Raw genomic sequence first — 26,282 nt, forward strand, 5'->3', positions numbered from 1 at the left:
ATTATTATAGTTGTGAAAGTACCAATGAGAGTATTGTTAAACTATCAAATCAGTAAGAAGTACTGATAAGAGTAGTAAGAGTAGATAAATCCTCAGTCTTAGACCAGGTTAGGTGTTGGTTTCATTAGTCTGGCAGCCCATATAATCTGGTCCTTTGGAAAGTATAATTATTGAATTATTCTAGAGTGTTGTTACTGAAAGTGCATATGACATGGCCTATTCATTTCATTAAAACATAGATTTAAGGTCATTAGATTTAAGATTTAACCAAAAATGTTGCCTTGTCTTTTCGAGTTTTGTCATTTTGGTGAAGATTATGACACATGTAGAGGTATGTTACCTGGCAACCATAATGTTAAGGGCCAAAACTAGTCTAGAGTAAAGTGCTGTCTCATTTTAGACAAATGAAATACAACGCAGAAAAACATTATTTGGGCACTCAAAGCACTTTTGTGGTTTGTGATTATCAGAATGAACACAACAGGGTTTTTGGTTTGTGGTTGCACTCTTCACTGGCATCTGCTCTCCCCTCACAGGGGAGTTGAACCCAGATTTAGCTAAGGGTCTAGGTCCATATTGGTCTTCATCTATTTAAACCGGGGACACTTTCGGAGGCGTCAGACTGTCTGTTTGCCCACTCAGTCTATAATAACTTGGTTTTAAAATATCTGCTCAGTAACAGTACAGCATTCACATTACATACATAAAAAACTAAAAGAAATTACAATTTAATTAATTTATTTTTTACAATTCTCAACCTAAATTCAACTGCAGGAAATTGGCAGCTAAATCTAATGTTAAATGCTTTGCTAAAATGTGAGATTAAATATATTATGCTTCTGTCTGTTCTGTAGTGAGTCACAGAAACAAGGATTTTATCCAACATGTTTGAGTAAGCCCCTGCTCTTCTGGGAAAAAAAAAGAAAAAAGTTTTACCCATAGATTTTGTGAAAAAATAATAATAATAAATAATAATAATAATAATAAAATAAATTTGAAAGCTCAGGGTTAATCAGCTAAGTGGTAACTAATGACCACAAGATCTACAATTTTATTTTAAATCTATTTCTGAATCTTTATAAACCACTAAATTATTAAACAGTTTCACTGATTCTTGTGTTTTAAACATGCTTTTTAGACTTAAACAACTGAGTTATGGATATTAGTGAGCAGTTAAGTCTTTCAAGCCTTGTTATCAGAATTGTTCCATAAGTCTGTGTGAAAAATGCTCTCTATAATTAAGCCGTTTTAGAGCTATATTGAATGAACCCATTTTAAATACAGATCTGCATGTTATAAATACTAACCAATAATGAGGGAAATCCATTATAGCTGTGTAAAAAGCTGATTTTTGCTCATCTCCTCCTATGCCTAACCCACTGACAGACACAGCTGGAAACATTACAGTGTTCCCTGAAGAGTCAATGACTGACAGACAGTAAATCTGAAGAGTTTTGGCTCAATCTCTTTTCACACTAGCCACACATTTCTCTTCACGACTGGGTTAAATATGCACCACATGGTTACAACACACTAAAATATGCAACCTTTGTGTAAGAGACAGAGCAACTAAAGCTTCTCATTGGTTAAAATGGATTTGGCAACAAGAGCACGTCAAAGCCACACTGACTCTGTGTGGATTTTAGATTTACAGTTGAAAACAGAAATTCTATATCCTCAGCCTCATTATCTTAGAAAGACATTTGCAACGATGACTGTGGACAAATGATAACAGGCTCTTGTGTACTCTTGGTATCTTTTAGAACTTGAAATAAAAGCCATGTAGCACTCGATAAAGTAATAATAGCCAATAATGTAAGAATTACGGTGAGCCAATAACAGCTTGACAATAATTTAATAAGTCAGTGGCTCTCAAACATTTCACACCAAGAACCACCAAAGAAAAGATTTAGCTTCCCGAGTGCAACCAGGTCTAAATCAGGTCTATAACAGGACTACTCCAGGTCTGATTTAAGGTTAAACCAGGTCTAACATTGGACTACATCATTTCCACTGTAGTTCTAAACATTATCCAAAGGATAAAAACGTGGATAAAATGAACTCTAAATTAAGCAAACCTACAAACATCCGTCCAAGTACCACTTACTTGGCCGGTTATTATGTGTTTGGTCTAACAAGGAAACTCTCCTCTAAAGTCCAGTTTATGGTTATGAATAAAATCGATGCAGAGTCACAACGCAGAGTCTACCCCACTGTGAACCCCCTCTTCAGAGCACCTGTGTCGACCAACGTGCTCCTCCGAAATTTTCTAACTACGCGTCAAAACGGCGCAGACAGCAGGGGGAAGTGACACAGACAATAAGGGCTGTGATTGGTCTACATTCGCTCAACATACATTTCTGATATTCCGCTATCCCGCTTCATTTTGTAAACATGAACACAATCCTAGTCGCCTAGCATTGTGGCGGTGAATTACTTTGCGGTGCATAGACTTCGACGCAGATCTATAAATCAAAAACAAGAGCGACAAGGTGATGGCAGCAGTGTGTGTTGAGTTGATGCAGAACTATAATTCACCCTTAATAATGTAATAACTGCAGCCAGTAATGTAGTAATTATTGGTAAGATATTACAAAATACATTATTGGCTGTTATTACAGTTTGGGCTTATTACATTTAACATTATTATTAGCCGTTATTACGTTATCAGTTTCAACAATCCACCTACAGACAACTGTCAAAATGGCTGTCATTTATGAAACTTCCGTATTGCAAAGTCTACGTGTACATTTGGTGTATGACCAAAACAAGGTATCTAATCATCAAGGCAGGGCAGGATGTACCGTACTATATGCAGAGGAAAAAACTTCACTGCATGAACATAAGTTCAACCAATAATGCAGTTTATTCTTATGTTTAAAACTCATCCCAAGTCATCAATAATAATAATCATGTGACTCAAAGGAGTAGACAGAAACCAGCTCTGCAGTTTTGAACAAGGGCTGTGCAAAAAAAGAAAGATTGATAGATCGTGATCACTACTTTGGTTGATATGGATGGCAAGGCATGCACATTTTAATTGACAAGTCAACAGCCAATCATGTGGCAATAAGAGCTCTTAGTACTGACGAGAATTCACGCTCTATTGTTTAGGAAAAACGCGCGTGTTTCTGCTTATTCATTTAGGTTTAATATACTGTACAAAAAATAAATCAATCATTCAAAATTTTAAATATGAATTTCTCCGGAATTATTGGTCCCATCAACACAAAATTAAACTGTAGTGATGCTGACACCCTGCTCTTTACGCCTGAGGTCCACATGTCTATGTTTTTAATAAGATGAAAGAAGTTTGAATCGAAAATCAGTATTGATAAATATCGCCCAGCCCTATTTTGAATTGACCTGTTTATATTACCAAGTCAGTTTAGATCAATAAAAAGCATGATTTGTCTTCTTTAATCATCAGCCTAACTAGCAGCCTCACTGTAATCCAATTTAAGAGACGTCTAATGAGCAGAATCCTGAGCCTAACCTTGAGCCTCCCTCTCTTCAGACTGGATATGTGTCCAGATGTATCACTGCTTTGTGATAGAGCTACTGCTTAACTGCAGCTGTGATTCATCACTCAGTGCAGTCTTCAGTTCTGTGAACCCATCCCAGTCCCAATAGAACACAACAGGCACATGAGTGGAAGCTATGATGTCATACTTAAGATGACATTAGAGTTATTAAAGTTGTTTGTAAGAAACTGTATCTGCATATTTAAATAATAAGGCTGTGATACAAGCGTGGGTACTTGGAGTTAGGGTTAGGCTATGGTTTATTATTTATTTAATTGTGAAATAAACCCATATAAGAATTTTACCAAAAAATGATGATCAGCATCAGTTTAATAACAACGTTTGTTCATTTACATAAAATGTGTCCAGAAACAAAGCTCATTTTATAGTCATGCCAAAGAATTGGGTGGTTCAACTCTTGAGTTGGCAGTGTGCAGAGGACACTAGACGATTTCCCACACTATTGCACTTGGCTCTGTTCCTCCACAGCTGTATTCATTTTAATGGACATCTGTTCCATAAAAGTCTCACAACACTGAATCCATTTAGAACAACCGACTCTCTTCTGTTCTACACACCACTACTTCCTGTATAGGCCAGTTAAGGTCAAGGTAGTTCCTATTAAACTTGAAGAAACAAGTGATTGGGACACATTCTTAAAATACAGTGAACTGTACATTGTTTCATTAAGGTGAGACATTACAGGATATTAGGTCACTTTGCTCTCTCAATATAAGCCTTCACATTGAAATATTTCATTTAATCAGTTGGCAATTTCTGCTATTTTTATGAAGCACTGTAACGCAAGACTTTTTAAAGAAGCACCTACATACACTTACATTACATACACTTACAAGTCTCATACCTGACACGTTTTGATGGATGTTGTAGAATTTGTTGATGGCCATTAATTAATTTGATGTGTTAACAGTGAGCTTCCAATGTTTTCACATTTTTCTCTACAATCTAAACTGATCCAATAAAATAATATTTTTATATGAAAATGGGATGAAGAAAAAAAAAAAGAAAAACATTTGATTGAGCATTTGAAACATTTGCATCTTTTCAATCTTTTATCTCTGTGTCAACACAAACAAAAGGCTGAATAAACTAGTGATTGAATATTGCATTATTAGGGATGGGACAAGATCTCACGCCACAAGATCTCACGAGACAAAATTGCCACAAGATTGTGCACACATGACAAAAATGATCTTGAATGAGAATATCTTCCCCTGAAACATTTAGCTTGGACAAAAAAAGGGTTAAGAGATGATGAGTTATACAAATTGAGTATTACAGTCCTACAAAGGCCGCTAAAGTATTACATAAAATAAATAAAAATAGTAAAGTCAGAATTGTAAAATGGATTGCAATATTTATTTATTATAAATTATGTCAAAATCTCGTCTTGTCTTGCTCTCGTGGACCCAATCTCGTGGTGTGTCTCATCTCGTGAAAACTGTGACTCATCCCAACCCTATGTGTTATTGATGCTACACAATGGAATGACTTGCTCTTTCATTCAGAGATGCATTTGCATGTCTGAATAAGTTGATGTCATACATATTTCTCACATTCACTCTTTCTCAAAAATACCTGCAGTACAGGGCTGTGGTCAAAGTTGTAGGCGCTGGGGCGGCCCTCGAGCGTGGAGAAGGCCACGTTTCCTCCGGTCAGGGGAGAGATGTCACTGAACTCATCTGTGCACAGGGCCTGTTGCTCGTCCTCGCCCGTGCGGATGAAACCTCGGTTGAGTTTCTGGTAGGTTTTTTCACATGAACCACTGTAAAACTGGTAGGGCACCCAAGGGCCTGACTCACTGCTCCGCTTGTAGATGGCAAAACTCTCCGGACGTGATGTATGGAACTTCAGACGCACATATGTTATGTCAAATGCCTTACCTGAAAAAAAAAAGAGAAAGAAACAAGCACACATACACATTAATCCTCTTAATAAAAAAAAAAAAAAGATTGGTTTATATAGTGCCTTTCACAATGCATCATTGACTCACTCATTACTACTGTAGCTATAGCTGCCCTTGGGACAGACTGGCAGAAGCAAAGCTGCACACACCATATTCGTCATAGGCAACGTGTGTTAAACGTCTTGCCTAAATGCAGTTTTCACTAGAGCCACTGCCGCCCCACTGTGGCACCTGGTATTTCTGCAGTCATCCAAGCACTAGCCTAGCCCAGTCCCCAGATCTGAGATCTGACCAAATCAGACTTTGAACAGCGTTTCGTGATATGGTATTTTCAGCACCAATATCTAGTTTTTGGAGTTTGCTGCAATGTTTGTCACAATAATCAAAATCATGCCTGAAGAGGTTTTATAGGTCATCAAAACCAAAACAACCAAAAAACCAACAAACCAAAACAAACATGGTGGTGTCAACAGATGCACTTCAACCTATTTTAACTTCAAGACGGATTATTTTGTTTGTGAAAAACAAGCAGATGGTATGAAAAATTGAAGGTTAAGTCTTTATTCTTGTAGAGTCCATATGTGGAGTGTGGAAATGTTACAGCTGGGATGGCTCGACACAACTGACCTTGAGAGTGAAGTCTAGTAAGAGACAGACTAAACAAGGCCAGGCTTGTTTTCTCAGTTTGTGACCACATGCAAGCATTTCAGACATACAGCACATGTACATCTCTCTCAACGCTGAGTCTCGACTCTCAAAGGTCTTGGGACCCTGTGGTCTCAGACAAGTATTTCTTGTTGGTCTTGATTAATGCCTTCTCAACCTCAACACTGTTAAAATACGCAAACTATAACATAATGATCCATAGATGATCCACCTCTGCCCGTTTTTGATGACTGCTTCTCCGAACTTCATCGGAATACACAGTCATGTGTCAGCACCTGCTAATTTCGCAAGAAATGGTCTGTAAACAACCTGCTGGGTACAGTGGGGGCATCACAAACACATAGTCCCAGCAGATTGGCTGGGACATAAGCTGGATTTGAATGGGCTAAATGGGTAATCACACCGAAACAAAGTGCAGCTTATCACACAGGAAATCAAGTGCAAACACAGGTGAGGAGGGACTGGGGGAGGCTAATACAAACAGTACACACAGTACACACAGCCATAATGAAAACAAAGACTTGTGCTTTTTATGTTTCAGGTGAGACACAACAGAGGTTATTTTCCTTTTTCAACCTCCACTTTTGTGCCGGGGTTGGTCAGAACTACTTAAAGGCATTGTACTAGATGTTTACTCTGTGAAAAACAGTTCACAAAGTTCATATTGGTTCATTTCAAAGAGGAGGTATTACACTTCTATGGGGTATCACCATGTTTCACCATCAACATCACCCTTTATTGTTTGAAAATGCTTTATTTCAAAACCCCTTTTTTCACTCCCCTATCCTGTGTCTATTTTTCTAATAAAACTACTGCACATTGCATCAGGTTTGTCAAGCTGTAGTGTATTGTTTTGCTTTTGCACATATATGGAAAATTGCTGCACAAGAGCATGGGTGATGCAAGATTGTGAGCAGAGCCTTGTACTGGCTTATATTGCTAACAGAAAGAAAGAGTTTGCATACTGCCTGAAGAGACTGCTAAATTACTAGAATGCATGAATGACATAAAAACATCTTCAGTTATGTTTTTGATGATGGAACAACATTATAACATGGTACAAAGCTGCAAAAAGTTGATTATGCAGTTAATAATACATCTTCTTTAAACAGTTTGCAGTGATCCAAAGTTATTCCTTATAACCTTTGTAGTCACACCAACAACTAGCATGTTAAGTGTGCACTTCCTAATTATCAAACAATAAAGTCTTTAAAATTAAGTGTACACAAGTGGACTTAAACAAAATATCTATACTGGCAAGACACGTTTTGCTCAAATACATGGGAAATATTCGTACAGGGACTTTAGCTGGATTTTGCTTCTTTTCTTATTTACCTGCATTTTCCCGCTATAGAAAGATAAACAAAGAGGAGAGGACAAGGAGAGTAAAGGGGAGAAAACCAGGACTGAGGAGTGAGTTCCCTGTGAGCTGGTGTGTACTTTGTGTTGAGCGGATACTGGGAGGATATGCATTTTCCAGGGGAAGGGGAGAGGGGAATGTGACTCGTGTTTGTTTTAGGTCATGTCCAGGCATGCTCCGAGACAAAAGACTGATAACTAGAACTGAAATGAAAGAGGGACTCTACTCAACAGGCTATGGTTATACGGCAACCACACGGTGTAAAACAAGCCAACATAGTCATTTGAGTTTTTTATATTTCAATATAATACTATATTACTCAGTTGGTAGTTACTAAGCTCATTACAGAACAGCAGTGAAATCCTTCTATATTGTTGTCCACATTATCTACAAAATATCAGAATCCCTGTAGTAACTGACAAGCATTATTAAATCTAAATCTCCAAATAAAAATGGTTTATGTAAATTAATAGCCAGACAAAAACATTCACATTTATGTTTACTTTTTGAAACATAGATTGAATCAAAATTATAGTTTTTGATTGGTTTGATTGGTCATGACTCTTATAGGTAATTTATAATCCACAGAGTTACATCTGACTATATATATATGATTGATTCAGCTATAAAGCATCACTTAATTTCCTTCAGCTGGAATGCAAGATTAGACAGGAACAGGAAGCAGCTGGTTGGACTCTAAAACAGGAGGCATCCGTGAAGACAGCTGCTGATCAGCCTCAGCTGTTCTGTACCTGATGCCATGTCTGACTCAACTCTGTCTGCCCTGGAGACTGGCACACAGATATGTAGGGGATGGGCCGTGTGAGCAGCTTGAGGGCAAAGACAGTAATCACAAAATGAAATCTAAATGGGAACCCCCCCCCCCCCTTCCCCCTCCCCTCCCTCAGGCAGAGCCACAGCCATGCAGGGGTTAACATTATGGGACTGGCCTCAGGGCAAGACGGCTCCATGACCTCATCACATTCTTGAGCTGATGAACAAGAGAGGCTTTGATTTGTCCATGCGGCGCAGGCCCTGATTTACCACGACTATGGGACTGTAGGCCTTGATGTACCAGGACTATGGACCCTGATGCATCAGGAGTATAGGACTACAGGACTATGAGACTGTGAGCCCTGATGTACCAGAATTATAGGACTATGGGACTGTGGTCCTGACTGTGGAAATCACCGCACCAGAACAGAACGATCAGCCTTATTAACAAAAAAGGGTCTCAGTATTCCTGAAGATAAAGAAGACAGACAAAAGTCATAAAACTCATAATTACCAGGTATATAGAGCTCCTGCACTCACATGACAAAATCTGACAGCAATGCCATGTTGGCCATGGTGAATTAGCAGTAATGAATAGCACAGGTCTGTTTTTGGAGTTTTTCTATCACTCATAGACAATGATTTATTTTAAAACTAATCAGATTAAACATTACAGTAAACGTGACCCTTACGTGGCTGGCACTGGTGTTAGTTCAAAGAGATCACATACATTTTGTGTTAACTCTGTAGGAGCTGGATGTTTGGTTTATTTTTCACCTTCTTATATCATCAGTGGTCCCTGGAAATGTTTGGAAATGTCTGATGAATAGACTTTATTATAAAGCCATGTAAATAATAATAATGAATTGGTTTTCTATAGCACTTTTTTGGACACTCAATGAGACTTTACAGAGCATGACTTTCACTCCACACTCAGACAGACTGAAGCACAGCTGCCAATCTGCACCATCCACCCCTCTGACCACCACCATCTCTCACGCAGACTTCACTTTCATACTAGGCAATATGGGTACGTGTCTTGCCTAAGGACACGCTGACAGTTTTTATTTGCTACTGGTACTCATTTCCCCAGCAGTCTCCCACCCAGGTATTAACCAGGCCCAGCCTCGCTTAGCTGTTAAGATCTGATAGGATCAGACTTTGATAAGCCGGGATGGCCACGGCAGAAGTGGATTTATGTGGCTCACAGCTAATCAAGCTTTACATCAATTAAGGTATTAATAAAAATATTCAAGAATTTACATTATTTGGTTTTATTTGAATGATTCAACCACTGAAATATAGCATTGTTTAGTGATATTGACAGTTTAAATTAGGTGAAATTTTTCAATTTTAGTTTGTGATTTATTTTCTACAATTCACATTTTTAAGCAGTCAGTTAATGTTAAACACATTAACAGTGTTTAGCAAAAACATTAGAGATCATTTCTCTCTGCCTCATTAATAGATTATTTAATGCTAATCGACAATACACAAACTTACAATTTTTCAATCATTATGAGACAATGTTAACAATGGTCATTTAAATAAAAGCAAATAATAAAAAATATTGATGCAAAAATATACATTAATAGCTTAATTAATGTATAGCTTGATCAGCTCCCAAATAAATAAAATCCACTTTTACCGTCAATCTACGGTGTACATTCCAGTGCAACAATAATCCACAATCTCTGAAACTCCATAAAGTTTGTTCATTTGGTCGACACCATTAGTTTCTATGGGAACTTTCAACCGCTCCACTGCCAGTGTGGGGTTTGGAGGTGCATGCTGGGATTGTGTGACAAACCACTGCAGGAGCTCTATTAGTGCCCTGTGTATCAACTGTCTCCTCTGAAGTCCACACGGAGGAGGGGCCACATGTGGTATAGATGGACGCCTCATTCTCATACCATGACACTGCACATGACCCAGAAACATGGAGGACACACCTATTTACCCGAGCACACACTTCCTGCTCTGAAGCCACTGGCCGCTAGACACCAAATGACCTGGATTTACAGAATAAAATCCAGTGGCAAAAAATACCATTCTAGTTCTCAACAAAAAAAAAAAAAAATGATATGTATATCAGTCGATCTCTAGTGTGGGCAAAATATGTATTGGTATTATTATGAGGTATGTGTATGAATAATTACTGCCACAAAGGTTCATTTAAAGAGGGGGTGTTTTATTTTTATGGGGTATTAACAGCTAAGACATAACATATTTAGATCACCATGTTACCTTTTATTGTAATGATGAATGAGTGGCAACATTATATGAGTGTCAATGGCAGTAATGATATTTTCTTCTGTAAAAGCTCAAAACACACCTACAATCTGAAGAGTCACAACAGTTTCATAATAAATAATAAAGTTCCTGTTAAATATTTAGTTTCTACAAGAAAATCAGGTCAACAGTGGAAAACCAGAGAAACAGAACAACAGAATACAGCGTGCACACACATTTATCACTGATACAGACTTTAGATCAGACACAGTTGAACTGAGCTTTTCTGTATCTCATGTATCTCCCCTATGGTTAGCCAACAAGCTCTGCACCATAGAACTAGAATAAATCCATGCTGTTCACAGTCACAGCAACAACAGAGAAAATACTTTCAGTTTCCATTTTGCTGTATTAAGATAATCTAAGCTTACAATAATAATATGTCCAAAAAAGCAAAGAAGTGCTTAGTATCAAAATAAGCAGATGACTTTAGCTACCCTAGTAAAAAAAATCTTATTAGATGTTACAAATCCTATAAGAATCCATTAAGACAAAACAAAAACAAAACCTATTCTCAAAGGTATCCTATCCCTTTCTCTATTGAACATTGTCTGAATCCTATTGACTATTGTTGAAATTTAGACATATTGTTCTATAGAGTATTAGAGTACAATACAGCTCACAGCATTTCCATAAGTATAGTTAGTTAGTTAGCTACCTTCTAAAAGCAACATTATAACAAATACAATTATGTGAGTGCGAGATCATGATTTCAGTTTTAAGAAAAGTGTGATTTTAAAATGATTTGGCATATGGCCATATCCTCCTCATTTTCGTTGTTTATGTTCACTAATGTCCCAGGATTTACAATTGGCAGCAGAGTATCAAACCTGCAAGTCCTCATCACCAGTGGACTTTCTTAAAAAAAATCATAATAATTAAATGGTAGCGAGTGCACACCTTTTATCCTACACATCGATAAACAATGACATAGTTATATTTATAAATTGTATTTTTAAACGCTGGCCTCATATTGTTCGTCTGAGTATTTATGGAGCTGTGCTAACACATAATCCACAATGGTAACGACGATGCTAACTGTACCCGGTGGATATCTATTGTAAGAACCAGTGATGGCATGCGTGAAATGAACAAAACCTACAAGAGATCTATTGCAATTCATTCTGTTTCTCAATTTACAGATAAAGTTTGTTTAGACAAACAACTGATTACTTATACCTCAATGAATGGACGCCACTGCTACCAGCTTCTGAAGTACGACCATGGCATTCTTGATTATATATATATTAAAAAAAGTTGACTTTTTTTCCCCTTTCCTACATAATTCCATGCATCGTGCATCACATACTTGATGTCTTCCAAATAGTAACCATAAAGAAAACACAATGAGAAGGTGTATCCATACTTTTAACTGGTAGTGTACATCTATTGTTGTTTTGTTTATGCATCTGTTAATGAAGCTTTGTTTGCTCTTAGAATCCAGTCCTTCCTCTTAAAAAACAGTTGGATGCAGATATGTGTTAGAATGAGCCCATTACTACTGCACACACTGGTGGTCAGGTAAGTTAGCTCTATGTGCAGCTCACTGTGAGCTCGCTGGTCTTTAGTAGGCCGCCTCACACACTGATGTATTGAGTTAGGTTAGAAAATCTGCATTCTTTATCATAATAACCAAATGCTGGGCCTTGTTTATGTCATTTTACTGATCTTCAAGGCACACATTTTTTCAGTATGAAATATCAATATAGTACTCATTTGCTTGCAAAAGTTGACTATGAAATCCTATTTTAAATAACTTTTTGGAAACAAATGTGTTGAGATATATATGATGAAACAATTTTCATTTATATATAGATTAACTTTGTTTTATAAAGGGTACAATTCAGGAGGACTTGGACTTTCCAGCTGATTTCCCAAATAATAAGGCACAATTATATAAATGTATATGTAAAAATAAAATAAGTTATAAATTATAAAATCTCAACTATATACAAGAGCTCATAAGGAAAACAGTGCAAGATAATATGATTGACAGGACATAGGGTTATACGTTACATAAGGGTGAGTTCAGTACAGCTGTAGGGAGTATTATCTGTTAGATAAAGGTGAGTTGTTGTACATCTGTATGGAGTATGGTATGAATGTAGTCCTGTATCTCTCACGGTTGGAGCGGAGCTGTAGGAGTCTGTTGGAGAATGAGATCCTCTGTCCGTCCATAGTCTGGACAAACTGCTCTCCATCAATGACACTCCAGTTCACCCACTGCACCAGTGTCCTCTTGTCCCTCACTGTAACAGATGTCTTTAGCTCACAGACCAGCTTTACTGATCAGTATGTCAATCCATCCAGTGTCCCTTTTACTGGTACCACTCCTCCAGCAGACCACAGCCAAGGACAGGGCATTGGCCACCACAGACTGGTAGAAGGTCTCCAGTGACTAGCTGCACACATCAAAGGGGGGGTACTCTTTCTCCTGAAGTCAATCACCAGTTCTTTGGTCAACATTCAGGAACAGATGGTTAGCCTGGGACCACGCAACAAAGTTTGCAATCAGTGTCCTGTACTCCAGCTCCTGTCCATCTGATACACCAAATCCCTGCAGAGTCATCAGAGAACTTCTGCAGATGGCAGGACCCAGAGCTGTACTGGAGATCATAGGTGTACAGAGTGAAAAGGAATGGAGTCAGGACTCTACCCTTGGGGGCTCCTACATTACTGACCACGTCAGTACTGAAACAGTTAGTCAGTAATCCAGGAGACAGTAGAGGAGCTGACGCCCATCCTGAGCAGCTTCTCACTCATCAGAAAGGGCTGGATTGTATTAAAGGCATTGGAGAAATCAAAAAAATGATACTCTCACAGAGCTCTTAACACTACCCAGGTGTGACTGAGCCCATTTCAGAAGACAGATTAAAGCATCATCCACACTAATGGGTCTGACAGGCAAATTGTAGAGAATCCAGGGATAGTGCCACCAGGCGTCTGAGCTGAGCCAGAACAAGTCTCTCAAACACTTTCATGACATGAGATGACAAAGCAACAGCTCTGAAGTCAAATAAGTCTTCTCAGGTCTTCTCAAATGAGTGTAGTTAGTTATTGTATTCAGTACTGTTTTTATTTAGTGCAATGGACACTGCCACAAGATCTGCTAAACCTACCGGACAAGTCCTGCTGTTAAACTGCACTGATACATTTAACTGAGACACAAAGTCCACTGAAACATGCAGTGAAAATGTTACAGCAACATCAGCTGCAACCATCGGCATCGAGAGAAAGATGTCACTGGGGTACGTGACCCAGTATTGGTCTGTAGTGCCCTAGTATAAAATTCACCACATAAAAAAAATCACTTTAGAGTTTTAAGTCTACATGATCTAATCTACAGAATCCACACATAGCTACATAATATGGAAACTCATTGCTACTGTTTTCACTCCATACACAATGCGCACATGGTTACTTAATACGGTCATTTATTCACACAACTTTGGCTGTGACTGGGGTCCCGCACTCACTTCAGAAACAACATAACATCTAACAGCGGTGTCTGAGCACTATTTCTGTCCACCCGTCTCACAGGTTAGTACCAGGTAAACTGGTAACTGGATTTAAATGTTACAACTGTACTTTTTTCGTTTAATGCATGAGGCAGCTAGCTGAGGTAAACTTTCAGCTGACATGGTTTATTTGAATAACACAATGAATGTTTAGTCTATAATGAATACTGCAATGAAAATATAATGTGATTTGAATGTGAGTCAGTTGCCTGTGGTCTAGTTTTTTACACCGAGTGCCTTGATAGAAACTGTGTCGATATGGTCATGTTTAGTCTGTTTTCGTCTGTTATGTTTGATTGGTATGGATCATTCAGTGTTGTGGTTTGCCAGGCAGCTCAACATGCACTTTATATTTTCTGCTTACAGTTTATATTTAAGTAATGGAAGAGCTATTTAATGTTGTACAGTTCTTTTGTGGTCTTTTGGAGGCATTTTATTATTTGTTACCTCAGTCCCTGTGACTGGGACCTGTAACATCATGTATTATTTTGATTTCGATTTGACTCAAACAGCACTCTTGTAGATCTAGAAAGTTATTCCTTTTTTTCAAGTAGGTCAAATGCATCAGTCCATTTCAGCTGGTTATTCAAAGATCCAGACAACAGCATAATCTGATGTCACTTTATAGTTTGAAGCACTATTTGAGTTTTTATGATAAATAAGTGATAAAAAATTGTTAGCATTAATTGCCTGTGCCCCAGCTGTGCCCCCGTACAGTAAGAGGTCTAGTGACGCCCCTGGCTTCAACAGTTTGCTGCAGTAAAACTTGAATTTTCCTCAGGATCAGTAAAGTGTCTCTCTCTCCCTCTTTCTCGTTCTCACACACACACACACACACACACACACACACACACACACACACACACACACACACACACACACACACACACACACACACACACACACACACACACAACCCTGGTTTACACTTGGGCATCAAATGTGGGAATAATAAAACCCTAACTGGACCTCTTCAAAACCAGCACTAGAACTGGACCAAACTCAGGACTAGACAGACGTATAGAGAGAATTGGGAGGTCTAATAGTGACCAGGGCAGGTGCAGCGGCGAAAGTTCAAAAACAGAGGTCCAAATGAAACACACTAAAGAATGTGAGGAATGTGTCCAGCGGGCAGAGTCATGTGACCGTCTGCCACATCACATGATCACAGAACAGCTGCAGATAAAAATACATGCACACCGGATTTACGGAAGGGGGGGGGGGGGGGGGCAGACAGACAGGGTTGAAGAGACAGAGGTACAGAGGCGGGAGCCGAGAAACAGAATGAGAGAGACAAGTTGAAAGAGAGGGAAGACAGGAAGAGACACAGACAGTCTGGCACATAGAAAGAGGGGGAGTGAGAGAGAGAGACTGTCCCAGGGCAGCTGTGGCTACAATAGCCATAGCACCACTGAGTGTGAAGTGAATAAATAAGGCTCTGTAAAGTGCTCTGGCTGTCTTGATAGGTGCTAATTAAATGCAATGATTGATCGATTAATTAATTAATTAATTAATTCCAGCCATTAGTACGTTCTTTAGAAGGCCCCTCCTACTTCCTGTTCACTCTAAAAACTCCCACAGAGTTGAGCACACAGGAAGCAGCCAGGCCAGGGGTCACACAATCCTGATAACAAAGTATAGGAACAAAGTCACGTTCATCTTACCAAACTGAAAACTAGGTACCAACCCCTACCCACCAAAGATGGGTAATATATTGAATTAGGGAAAATACTGTGACAGTTGTTTTGGACAGCAGCTAAATGTGACTATTAAGTATTTTGTCTTGTATGATTCACTATAGACAGTGGTGTGGGAACGCATTCCATAGCCAACTAACGGAAACAAGGTTTAGAGTCACAAGCAGATTTAACTAAACACAGGATTGTGAGCTGCTTCAGTGATCAGACACTACTTCACTGTCTATCCTGTACTATCTTCTTTCTGCTCTCCTCTCTTCCCTTTAAATCTACCTCTCTCCTCCACCCAACATTTCTCTCTTCATGTCATCCCTCCCACTTCCCTTTGTCCTGCACTCCTTTGTCACTGATGTCCTTCAGAGGGATTTGAGAGGCAGTATGTGCTTTGAAAGATAAGTTCAGATAGAGGACTTTTAGACAGACAGTATCAGATGTGTTTAGTCTTAGTCCTGCTCACATGTGGGAAGTCTGCACCTTATATCTCTGTCCCAGGACAAATGCACATATATATATATATATATATATTATAATATTGTTGTGTAAGGCTTAAGCTGTGCAATTATTCCATTGATTTTACTGAAAATTAACATATGCTATGGTATGATTTTATTTTATTTTATTTGTTAAAAACAAAACAAAATGTTTTGTTACCTGGTGGACAAAGGAAAGCTATCCTGAGCTAACACTTTTGGTTTGACAGTTTCAGTGTAGAGACTTGCAAACTTATTATTCTTGAAACAATCATCTCTCTTGCTAAAGCTCCTGCACAGAACAGTGGCTCTAGCATTCAGCTTTTTCAGATATACAACTTTTCAGTTCCTTGTTGTTTAGTTGTTACTAAGGTTTATAGGTTATTAATACTCAATTTAAGGATCAATACAGAAAAAAAATTAATAAACATGACAAACTGTAACCCTTCTTGAACTATTTCAGTAAGTAATTGTAATCTTGAACTTTACAGCATTTGGTGCCATGGGATAGGGTGATGACAAAGGTCACATCGACCAGCACCAGTCACTCACAGCACATTCTAGGACATAGTAACCTCATGTTCTGAAACATGTCATACAACCTTCGGCTTGAGAACGCTCTAATCAAATCATTGAACAACTGACGTTTCTCACCACACAGTAGCACAGTCGACAGGGTTGTCAACAATATACTCACATACTAATCAATATTAAAACAAGCATCAAAACTCTACTAGTAGATACTCATTTGATTTTCGACTGAAAAAACATACCTGGAGTTGTGTTGTGTTTCAATCACACATGTTTAAGTCCTGCATCTTTAGGAGTTCCTTTTGGAAAACACTGTTCCTTGTGATGACGTTGTGATAACACAGTGTTCCACTATGTTTTTAAAACTCCATACATCTTCACTAAAACCAACTGGATAATTTCAGCCCTGAAATCACCCATCTCTATTGAACAAAAGATTAAAAGATACCAGTTAAATTGAAAACTACCACTTTATGACATCACAATGTAGAAAAGAGCATTTTGAGCTTTAAAGATGTAGAAGACAGACACTAACCCAAAAAATAAAGGATTACTCAATGAAACTGAATGAAACAAACAACTCCAGATATTTGTGTAGTCCCTCAGTCATCCAGGTAGGTAGCAAGGAGAAATTCAATTCCGTCTTTTGTCCAGTATGTTTTTGAAGAGATAACACCATTTTAACATGGCTAAAAGCTCACAAGAGTCAATTTTGCCTAATATAGGACTTTTGAAAAGCCTTGAAAAACATACATTGTTACTATGAATTGTGGGACTGCTCTCCACACATTTGACCTGTAGCGTGGCCTGGTGATGGTGCCTGCCAGTCTCTAAGGAGGTAGATTTAATGACACTCTGGAATATTCTAGGCAAAGCAATAACATCCTCATGGAGATGACACTCCAAATGAAAAGTTACATTGAGCTGCTTTTTCAAAATTAAAAAATATGTTTTGTATGTTTTATGTTGTAGGTGTTCCGGGCACGTCCCACCGGGAGGAGGCCCCGGAGAAGACCTAGGACACGCTGGAGGGACTATGTCTCTCAGTTGGCCTGGGAACATCTCAGGATCCCCCCGGAAGAGCTGGAGGAAGTGTGTGTGGAGAGGGAAGCCTGGGAGGCCCTTCTCAGACTGCTGCCCCCGCAACCCGATCCCGGAGAAGTGGAAGAAAATGGATGGATGGATGGATGTTTTTATCATTGTGATATCAGAATATCAGCACAAATACTGGACAAAAATAGCGAGACTGGCTATCAGTTTCATGATATCAGTTAAGCCAATGTTTTTGTTGGGCCTTTGATTTGAATGTAAGACTATTACAGGCTGATTTAAGACTAGAATGGGTCATAATATTTGAACATTTATTCATACAAAGTGGTCCTGTATTCATTTCAAAGATAAACACTACTTATCTCAGACAGTTGGATCTCTCGAGTAATGAGTTAACTGTGCTTTAAGAAAATAATGCTATTTTACATCTTTACACTACTATCAGTTCATATTGGGTATTGGAGAATACTTAAAGTAAAAGTATATGATATCAGTACTGGGACTGAGGAAGCTGGATCGGTAAATCACTCATTGAAAATAGACAGTTGAGGGTTGAGAGTCCCCTGCACTGATTAGGCAGAACTATCTGCACCAATGTGAAGTGAACACTCTCCAGATCACCTCAGAAGAACCCTGTTCAATAAAGAAGCAACACAAGTACGACTAAGCACTGAGGTTTCTGAAGTGAGGCTGTATGGGACAAAGGAATTTGTCCCTCCCCCAATAGCAGGACAATCTACAGTCCTGCTACTAGAATGTAGGCCATTCTGAATCTACAAGCTTTTTAGGAACTACTCAAAAAGGTGGGTAGAGATGTCAGACATTTTAATTAAGAAGAAATAATTAGCTTGTCTACATGGATATTGTTGTTTTTTCTGCTCTTCTATACTATAGTTTTCTAGCATATATTCAACTTCAGGAGTTAAAGCAAATAAGGTAAATAAATATGTGGTGTCAAGCAATAAAAATATTTAATTGAGATTAATCTCATAAATGTCACAGTTAACTCGCAATTAATCACAAATTAATTGTACATTTTTGTCCCTTGAATCATCATTTTAATACACTTATCAGCTGCAAATGTTTTTTTTTTTCTTGCAAACCATAATTGTCTGTCTGTCTCCATAACAGTCAAAGCATGCAGCTTTGAAGTTCACACTGTGGGGTGGAATAATGAGCTGTGACCCGAGGTAGTTCTCATGACTGAGGGACGTCCAGTAGTCTCCAGCTCCAGTTAGTGTGACTGTGTTTGGCAGCTCCAACACCTGCTGTACTAAGGGTGCACTCACACTAGGACTTACTCAAGCACAATTGTCTAGGGTTCTAAGGCCCGCACTCACACCTCAACAACCGACCCGGGCCACAGCCTCTCATCACATGGCGCCATTTGTTTACATGTCGTGCAGCAGAGCCAACTTTTTTAGCAGAGAAAATAAGTCCAGCGGCCTGAAATATCTGTTAAACAGGGAGACCGATATGAGCTCTGCTGCGATACACAATTCTCTGAGTTAATGGATATTATAACACCGCAGTACAGTGATGACAGCCGGAGGAGAGGCTGCAAAGTTTCTGTCACTGTCTACAATCCTTATCAAAAAGTAAGCACAGATTCATTGTATGTTTTGGAGCGGACTTTATTTTATGTTTTCCTCGTATGAGTAACATCAGGGCACCTGACAGGGCTTGTATAGTGAAGTCGTGCATGTGCGCGTACATGAGCAAACATGCCATGCTTTGGCACAACTCCTCCAACTGGGACTTCTCAGTATTGTACAAATTGTTTTGCTTCCGGTTTAAAGCCTGATCCTGTCATTTTTCTAACATTACTAGCAGTGGCAGCTTATGAAAAAAAAACCTAATTCACTGGGTCACAAAGGGCATTAATCTCACAAACAAGGCAAAAAGATTTTAACAGTGTTGTTTTTGTTTTAACTTATTAATAACACAATATATTTGACAGCACTAAAAATACATGCATTAAAACTTTGAGTGGGGGAGCCTCTCCACACATCGAACCACTAACTTGCCCTGATGACATCACCTACTTGTCTATTTTGAGATTTAATTTCATACTGCGTAACATAGGCAAACCAACCAATAATATCGTCATCAATCATATGGTGACAAGATGGGGGGTTTTCCATCGAAGTGGCTTAACAAGTTCAGACTTATCCTAAAATCCTGAGCTGAATCTAGCTCCAACTTTAGCTTAAGCCTCAAGTCATTCCATGACAGAAATAAACCTTGGTCAAACCAAAGCTAAGTCAGGCCTGAAGTTTAAGCTGTGCTTTGTGTGAGCTCGCGGTGAGTCTGGGCAGGCCAGAACAATGGAACGACAACGACATCAAGGAAAAAAAAATTATGTTTTTTATGATCTGACTAAACAAAAGAGGAGCCACAGCATACACCTGCAGAGTTTGATTTGGGCCACAGAACTTTTAAGGTAATTCTGATCTTAGGAGTGACAGGAAAGAAGAGAATGAGAATGAATGAAAAGAACGAGACAGACATGATGAAGGAGTGCACAGACAAAACCCACTGAAAATCAGTCCAAACCAGTGTCTGTCTGTGTGTAAAAGCTGCACTGCCCCTCACAACAGCCACAAGTGCAAGATTATTTTAATGAAATAATGACCATGGCCTATGGTTTGTGCTTTTCTGATGAGTGTAGCGTCCACATACACGTGTGTCCCGTGTGCAGGAGCGTATGGACTGTAAAAGTCTCAACCGACACGTGACTATAAAAGTCACTTTTTTAACTGTATCAGACATAGGTGTTCTGACACAGGTGTGTGCTGCATGTGCTGAAACTTTTGACTAAACTCTTTCTTTAGACTTTCTTGAAGACAGAGCTCAATAATCATGACAGTTACTTTGCTCCTGACCAGGTTTGTTTCCAGATGCTTGTTACTGTGGAAACTCAAGGTCACCTCTGGTTAGTCATTTTGGTGGAAGGGAACTGAGGCTTTGATAAGTCTGGTTTGCCCAAATAAGCCAGGCTTTCACTTTAAGCTTGCTTCATGGAATAGCCCTGGTGTCAGCCCTTTTACCAGAACAGTTTCTCTGTCAGCTTGATCCCACAATGCAGTGCTTTCTAAAGAATACAGTTTACTATTAATGCATGTTTTAAGAAAAGATAGCAGGCTTATTTCCTGGTAGCAAAACATACATGGATCATAATTTAACATTTTGATCACTGGAACTATGGCAAAGGGGCTAGCACTCATGCTTCACAGCAGTAAGGCTCTGCGTTTGCCCTCCAGAGCTTTTTTTGTGCAGAGGTTGCAAAACATGCACAAAAAGTACAATCCTCCAGTGCCTGTAGTCTATAGTCTATATAATATGTCTCCAATATTATATTTTTCCATGAGGGCAGCTGCACATCTGGACAGTATGGAGGATGATAAAACTCAGATAAAGTAATAATGGCCTGGATAGTAGTGCAATGTGCTTTAAGGTGGATCCAAAGCTAATTACAGAGTCCTCATGCAGGTCTTTGAAGTCCTGAGGAGCCTAAACATGAGAGACACAAACCACACTATGTTTAAGAGAAACACAGCTGCAGCTTCAAACTGAACACTCCAAACAACAGGGCCCCACCTGGCTCTCACTTGAAGAGCCAGCCTCATTCTACAGCACTCAGGCAGAAGTTCAGTCTGCTCCAGGCACGGGACATACCCGCCTACAGGTTGGTCTATAGAAGGGTGGCCAAAGGTACAGAAGATTAGATACCAAGCCAAATTAAAGCTGGTATCAAAACTAAATCAACAAGCAAGTATCATTTGTGAATATACCACATAAGTAGGACATAATTACTATCATTATCTTAATCGGAGCTGGTTTACCAGTGTAACTGTTTGAAATAAAGTTGCACTTGATGAGGACAGCATACTTTTACACCTCTTTGAGTCATATATTGTACAGTGTAACTGTACTCTTACTCAAGTAAAAGTTTAGGTTACTCTGCCTTGCAAATGACAAGGGTTTGTCCTTACAATTACATTAATATTAGCTTCATTAGACAGTTAATATTTTACTTAATTTTGATTTTAAACATTTTAACAATACTCAGGAATATTAGTCAGTACTTTGAGTGTTTTAAAAGGTGATTTATGCATCATTATTTTAATTATTCTTAACTCTCATCTCTGTAGCTACAAGGTTTATTCACATGGAATAAAAACAATAAAAACAGAATAGAATAGAATAACAGAATAGACTAAAATGGTTAAAAGTGCTCTCTGTCAGCAAATATAAACTAAGGTAATTTATTTCACAATATCTTGGAGTCCAAGATTTAACCACAAAGGCATGGTTAACTTAAAAATTACAACAATGCAGTTTGTGTCTAAGAAAAAAGATCAACATGTGGATTTTTTAAATTCTAAAGACCCACAATCAGATATTAGACAGGTCTTGATCACAACATGCTGCTGTCCTTCAGTGCAGGTATTCCAAAGAGTAAATAAAGTTGCATTAGCGGCCTGCTGTAGCCCTGAGCAGTTTGTCCCCCTGCCCTCGTCTCAAGACATTTCTCCTTTCCATCTCATAATGCCTTGGTTCCCACAGTAATCCCCCCCACTTATCCACACACTCATTTTAAACAGCTGGATGCCAAATGAAACAAGGAGAGACGGAGGAGGCAGGGGGCTTGCCAGGAAAGACACAGAACTTCATTTCCCACAATTCACTTTGTTGCTGTGGAGAGTTTTCCCTGAGGGTTATTACAAGGAGACACACTGGATTAGTGGCCTTTTACACAACAGCAAATGAGGTTCCTTTTGGCTGTGTCTTGGAGCTGGGTTGGGTAAGGCTGGGGGACTTCTCAGAGACCGTGGGCTGAACACCACATGGAGCAGTCATTTTGTCTGCCAACAATTTTGTGTAATATCTGATGAGTACAACGGACCAAAAGTAATCAGTGATGACCAAAACTCTGCTTAAAATGTGCATTGCGTAACTTTTCTGGTGAAGGGCCCGTCAGATGTTCAAATGCGTGTCTCCGTGTTATTGCTTCGGCTGGAATTTCACAGTATGGCTTTAAATCTTTCTATCATCACTGAGAAAACAAGTTACAGGTCAGATCTGTGAAGAGACAACCCCGCTCACAGTCAGAATGTTTGTTTTTCTAGGTATTTTTGACCTATAAAACCACCTGTAGTTCCAGACAGAGGAATGACATCTTCACAGAGAAAAGAAATTACATCAGAACTTTTGGAACATTTTGAGCTTTAGAGACATAGATGGACTAATAATAAAGGGTGACTCAAACGTGTGAATGAAACAAAACTCAACTCCAGGTATGTTTTTGAGGAGGTAACAACTGCTAACAGTCAAAATTTGGTGTTATACAGGATCTTTAAAATTGTGCTTCTTCCAACTCAGCGTAAGAGGTAAAAATGACAACTTAAGGCCAAGTGGAAAGAACACACAAGAAACAACACCAGAGGGCACAGACTTTACTGATAACAGGTGTGTGTGTGTCTATGTGTGCGTGTGTGAGAGACAGAAAGAGATAGATGGGGGGGGGGCAAACATGACTGAACTCCTCTGGAATGTGACTCTGCTATTTACACCGACAACACTCATTGGAAGGAAAAAGGAAGGATGGACGGAAGGAAGGAAGGAAAAGCGGCAGATTAAGGTTACGTTTTATATCTTTTGACATGTCAACTCATACCCGCACCTCAAACTTTGGTAGGGAAAAGGGGAGGAGATGGCGGGTGGGGTGTGTGTGTGTGTGTGTGTGTGGGTGTCTGTGGGGGGGGTCTGGGACAAAAGTCAGGCCAAGGCAAACAGACCCTCCCCCACCTCCTGGCCCTCCCCCCCGCTCTCCCACTTCCGCTTTACAATCACAGCTATGTGCCGTGTGCCATCGCCTTTACTAGCGCTTGTTTGCCAAAGAAACATTTGGACTTCGTTGTGAACTTGGTGTGAACTTTAGTGTAACGCTCAGCCAGAGGGACAGAGGGGGACAACATTCAGCGCACCTGCAGGATCCCATCTGCCTGGGGACTGAAAGCCAAGCTAATCATTCTAATATAACGAACATAGGATCTAGACCAGGGGAAAGAACAATCAATTTATACAACACTAAAATGGAGGTGCAAATTATGACTACTACTACTTCAAGACAACTGGCGCCAGAGCCACTCCTCCTATGACCTGGTGGTTTCCCAAAAGAAAACCCTCCTCCACCACTACATTAAGAACAGAATTCTAAGAGTTATTAATTGAACTTCCAAATATTATCATCCAGTGTTGAAATGTGAAACACCATTCACACCGACATGTCTGTAACCTCCATGATCAAAAATACATATACAATGTTAACTATTAGGTGGTATAATGTCTATGAAGAAGTAAAATGTCCAAAAATGAAGTGATTTTGCTTCACTTCTGTGACAAAAAGGAGACAGAATCCTAACAGAGAGAATCTTGTTCTATTTGAGTAGGAGGTGGAAAGTTTGGCAATGGCTTAGCTTCTGTAAAACAATTTGACCAAACAACAGTTGGAAACATGCTGCTGTTAAACTGATCCCTGCCAAAGCGGGGGCAGCTGAGGAGCACAAGACACTTATTCATATTTAATGCCACATCTTTTTAGTGCCTGCTCAGTGTAAGGGTTTGCTTCAAAAACAAGCCCTAAATAGTTCTCCCATGAAGCCTACTGCTTGTGAGCTTCTTCACCTTTTTTGGCTTCAGGGCCCAACAGCCTCAGTGTAAAGTAAAATGGGGCCCATTTACTTTTCAAGTGCATGATATTAGAATCTTTTGCAGCCCTCAGGGCGGTGCTCCAACTATGACCACCGACTCATTAAAGAAAATAAAAGGGATTGTGTGCAAAGGACCATAACACCACGTGTAGCCAGGTGTGACCAGGTGTGACCAGGTGTGACCAGACTCACTGGTGCTGGCTGAAACCTTTCCACAAAAGAAAGAATTGCCCTTTAATAGACTAAAGCTTTTTACTGTAGGCCTCATAGCCTACTTTAAACTCCCACCCAGCCAGGGCGGCCCAATACTCTACATAGCCCCTATCTGAGGCAACTTTAAAGCTACTTTCACATTTAAACTCTTGTTTCCAGCTCACATCCAGCCGTGGTCTATTCCAGTTTAAGAAGATCGAGCTCTTACCCAGGTGCAGAGTGAGGTTGATGGAGTGCGGGTACTGCACTCCCGCTAACATGGTCTGGCTCTGCCACCAGGTGGCATCCTGTTGATTGTTGTAGTCTGTGAGGTAGACCGCACTGTGGTGATTGCGGGGGTCTCGTGCGTCGCAGATGTGGCACGACTTGGTGACGCCCGTAGCGCCGGTCTGTACGCAGTACTCCTCCGGCGGCGAGCCGCATGTGTTCGTAGCCACAACAGTCACGTTAAAGGCCGCGTTCACAAACTCTGGCATACACCTCTGTGCGCTCCCGTGCTCGTCCGTACACTCGTCCATGGCCGCGCGCGCGCACGGCAAAGCGAAGCAGCACGCGAGCAGAGACACGAACCTTCGAATCCAGGCCATGTTCCGCCGCTGGTCGCAGTCTTTCAAATGCTCAAGCGCTCTTGAACCAGATTTGGAGTCCGCAAAACTTTAGGGAAACTTTGAGCACACTTTGAGCGCTCAGTGCGCGGATCTGGAGCCGACGCGGGGTGCTCTGGAGCTCTGCGCTGATGGGTCACGGTCTTTGGAGCGGAGCCTGGCGCAGACACTGCTGTGCTCTTCGGAACAGCTCAGTGGAGAATGCGCAAAGCCATGAAAAGTCTCGCAGACTACACCCAGTGCTCTCCTGCGCATGCTCTGAGTCCACAGGTCAGCGCAGTTGCCACTTCCGTCGCTCAGCCCCCTTCCCCCTCTTGTCCAAAGTGATCGCATTTACATCTCTTTATTCACTTAATGGCTGACTCTGGCTTTTGTTTTCAGGTGTCAGATTCATTTATATTGAGTTGAGATAGTCCACAGCAGACAGGTGCTTCTGCACTGTGCTGCAAACACTGTCACCTGTTGAGTCTCTTCCAGACTATTAGCATGATGATGAGCCAAAAGGTCATGTCAGTTGCCCTTTTACCACAAAATCAGAATTTGATCTCTTGAGGAAAATAGTAATGCATATGTTACAGATTATCACAGTGAGATACTGACAAAAACAAATGCATTTTTGTTTACAGACCTACAGTCCAGTGCATTGTATTATATTCTATGGTAAGGTTCTCCAGTTTAAGAGTGCACTATACTTTTCTTGTGAGGGGTCCCTCAACACCTTGTCTCCTTGGAGATAGATCTGACCTGTAACTTGGCCTGGTGGCATTATGCCTGTGTTTCTCTATGGAGATGTTAAATTTCATAAATATAACCTCACTGTGTCCCCAGATACTATGAGATAAACCAAATGTTCAAATCCAATATATCCTTTACTGATAAAGAATAAATCAGTATTACAGTTGTTATTTCAAAACATTGGACATGGCAGCCCATTTATTA

General features: G+C 39.8%; 1 protein-coding gene across 1 annotated transcript in view; it reads right to left on the reverse strand.

Moving 5' to 3' along the window:
• The window catches only part of lamc1 (laminin, gamma 1), a 58,255-nt gene extending 32,697 nt beyond the window's left edge, over nt 1-25,558 (reverse strand). The window contains exons 1-2 of the mRNA XM_020941228.2: nt 24,947-25,558; nt 5,124-5,428 (exon numbers count right to left, since the gene is read on the reverse strand). Coding sequence (XP_020796887.2) covers nt 5,124-5,428; nt 24,947-25,325 — 684 coding nt within the window. The 5' untranslated portion in view covers nt 25,326-25,558. The remainder of the gene's footprint in view (nt 1-5,123; nt 5,429-24,946) is intronic.
• Nucleotides 25,559-26,282: the final 724 nt, after the last annotated feature.

The sequence above is a fragment of the Boleophthalmus pectinirostris genome, unplaced genomic scaffold, assembly GCF_026225935.1.
Source record: "Boleophthalmus pectinirostris isolate CB_2022bp ecotype Guang Dong unplaced genomic scaffold, ASM2622593v1 HiC_scaffold_16, whole genome shotgun sequence".
Lineage (NCBI taxonomy): Eukaryota > Metazoa > Chordata > Actinopteri > Gobiiformes > Gobiidae > Boleophthalmus > Boleophthalmus pectinirostris.